This window comes from Lupinus angustifolius, chromosome LG11 (genome assembly GCF_001865875.1).
Source record: "Lupinus angustifolius cultivar Tanjil chromosome LG11, LupAngTanjil_v1.0, whole genome shotgun sequence".
Lineage (NCBI taxonomy): Eukaryota > Viridiplantae > Streptophyta > Magnoliopsida > Fabales > Fabaceae > Lupinus > Lupinus angustifolius.
In genome coordinates this window covers 17,928,367-17,930,723 of record NC_032019.1, presented here as the reverse complement: position 1 = coordinate 17,930,723, position 2,357 = coordinate 17,928,367, and the positions used below count along the sequence as shown (strand labels likewise).

Sequence of the window (2,357 nt, the reverse complement as noted above, 5' to 3'; positions counted from 1 at the left end):
GAGCTGTGTTGTTATAGTCATTGAAGTACATTCTGGTCTTTGTCGGAAGACTAGCCCCAGTGCTCATGCTTTCTAGGTACACAAACTCAAAATCTTCGAGCCAATCATAGCTAAGTGTCTCCCAATGCCCCAACAAAGATACAGACCTGTGCTTCCACATCTCCTTGAATTTTTCAACTTCATATGTGATTCTCCTGGCAACTTCCAGCTCTTTCTGTTTATCCTCCTCTTTCCAGTCGAGCTCAAGTCTCATGTTGTTGCATACAGACTACAATTCATGTGCTCTCTGTTTGTACCATTTTGTCTTTCCTTTGGCCTTGGCCAAAGCTCCTCAGTACTCGTCCATTCTTTGTTGCACTGCCTGCAAATGTGAGACTTGCTCTGTTAAATGAGAAACTTGATCTTGTCCAATGATGACTTGTTGTCGACTTAATCCAAGATCTTTTTCTAGCTTTGCAATCCTCACATCTCTAAGGCGGACGACTTTCTTGAAACTCTTTAACTCTTCTTTCAACTTAGCCCTTTTTTGTGCGTCTATTTCTATGGCCTCTCTCTGGGCTTCCAATTGATCTTTTGGCCTACGGATCTCAACAGATGCTTCAGTTTTGGCTCTTTTGAGAGTAGCTGGGACATAAGCTTCCTTTTCTATTTTGAGTTCCTTCTTCAGCTTCTCGATCTCATGGTCCTTTTGTATTATTTGGATCTGAGCATCTTGTTTTTTTTCATCAATGATACGCACTTGTTCACGAAGAGTTTCAATCATGCCTTGAAGATCTTTCTCCCTCGAAGATAAATTTTCCTCTCTTGGCAAGGGTGGCGAGATGACCACTTCTCCGACCCTTGATGCTCTCCAATTGTTATATTCAGGTGTACTGCGAACACTCGCTGCTCCTCGTTGTTGATCCTCTCTTATGACCAGATTATCCCAAGCTTCTTAACCTTTTTTACCAACTCATCATCATCTTCATAGAGGCAGATGATATTCTTGGGTTCATCACTCGGCTTAATCTGCATTCGTCCAAGTTGTCGCAGTACCAGCTCCGGTGTGTAAAAGAAACATCCATTGGTGCTCAGTAGAGGAACATTACCGTACGAACCACACCGAATTATCATGGTCTTTTGTGGACACCAATAACACATCCACCTATACTCACTCGGAGTAAGACTCTCGAGAGTGGACTTCTATTGAATCAAAGTCTTTTCTTCAAGCGTGATACTATTGAAATTCATCATGACACGATGAGTAAGGGCTTGGTACTTAATGGCATGCACATGTGTGGCCATCCATACATACAATAAGTGAGCACAACAACAGATCTTATGGAACCCTTTTCTATGACAGTTGGAGAGGGCTATGAAAGTATCTCCGAGGATTGCAGGCACGGGGTCAACCTTCCACTTGTGTACTTTATTGAAAACCCCCATAGCTTCGAGTCCAACTGTATCAGGAGTCGATGGGAATATGAGCAACCCATATATAAGGAAGGCCAATGTAGGTTTGACTGCTGCCCAATTTCCTTGATCCATCATTTTCTGTAGGTATCGCTCTAAGGCATTTTGCACCCAACCCTTATTATCTTTCCTCTCTATACGGTCCACGGGAGTTAGCCCTATGATCTTCCTCATCACGTTGACGGGAGCTTCACCTCCCGGAATATAAATCCCTTGACCTCTACTGACCACAAGCAATTGTTGGTATTCTTCTATTACCGGGACTGTGTCTAATTGAGGCAGCTCGAATATACCAAGGTCACTATTCCAAAACTGTGTCAACGCATTTAAGGCCGTGGTGTTGACATCAACAAGTCATACAACCTTCCATACTCTTCTAAAAGCTCATTCTGAACCTCGGAGGGAATCTTCTCAGCAATTACTCTAAGGCTACCCAGTCTGGCAATCTTGAAATCTGCCTTTACACCCTTCTTGACATTAGCATTACTAGCGCTCGACTGAGAATCCATGACCTCTGGTTGTACGGAACAAGACATCGTTGGTAATAAATCCTAAAAAAATTACATGACAACGTCAGTTTTTTTTCCTTTTTTTTCCATACGTGTAATCAATGCATGCATGGCTTGATGAATGTATTTCAAATGAATGATACAAAGTCATGGTATGCATGTTAATGTTATTTACATATGCATATATGTATATATATATATATATATATATATATTCTTTTTTTGAGTGCATGATATGCATGTAAATGTTATAACGACATGATTTTTTTTGACCAAATGCATGATTGCATGATATGCATGCGCATGTTTGTTATGAAATGATTTTATTTTTTTGTAAGCCTTCCATCGTGATACAAGAATACCGAAGTGCAATGGTACCTTAATTCACTTAGGCTC

General features: G+C 41.0%; 1 protein-coding gene across 1 annotated transcript in view; it reads right to left on the bottom strand.

Annotated features, from left to right (window-relative positions):
* The window catches only part of LOC109359785, a 3,242-nt gene extending 2,989 nt beyond the window's left edge, over positions 1-253 (bottom strand). The window contains exon 1 of the mRNA XM_019604480.1: positions 30-253. Coding sequence (XP_019460025.1) covers positions 30-253 — 224 coding nt within the window. The remainder of the gene's footprint in view (positions 1-29) is intronic.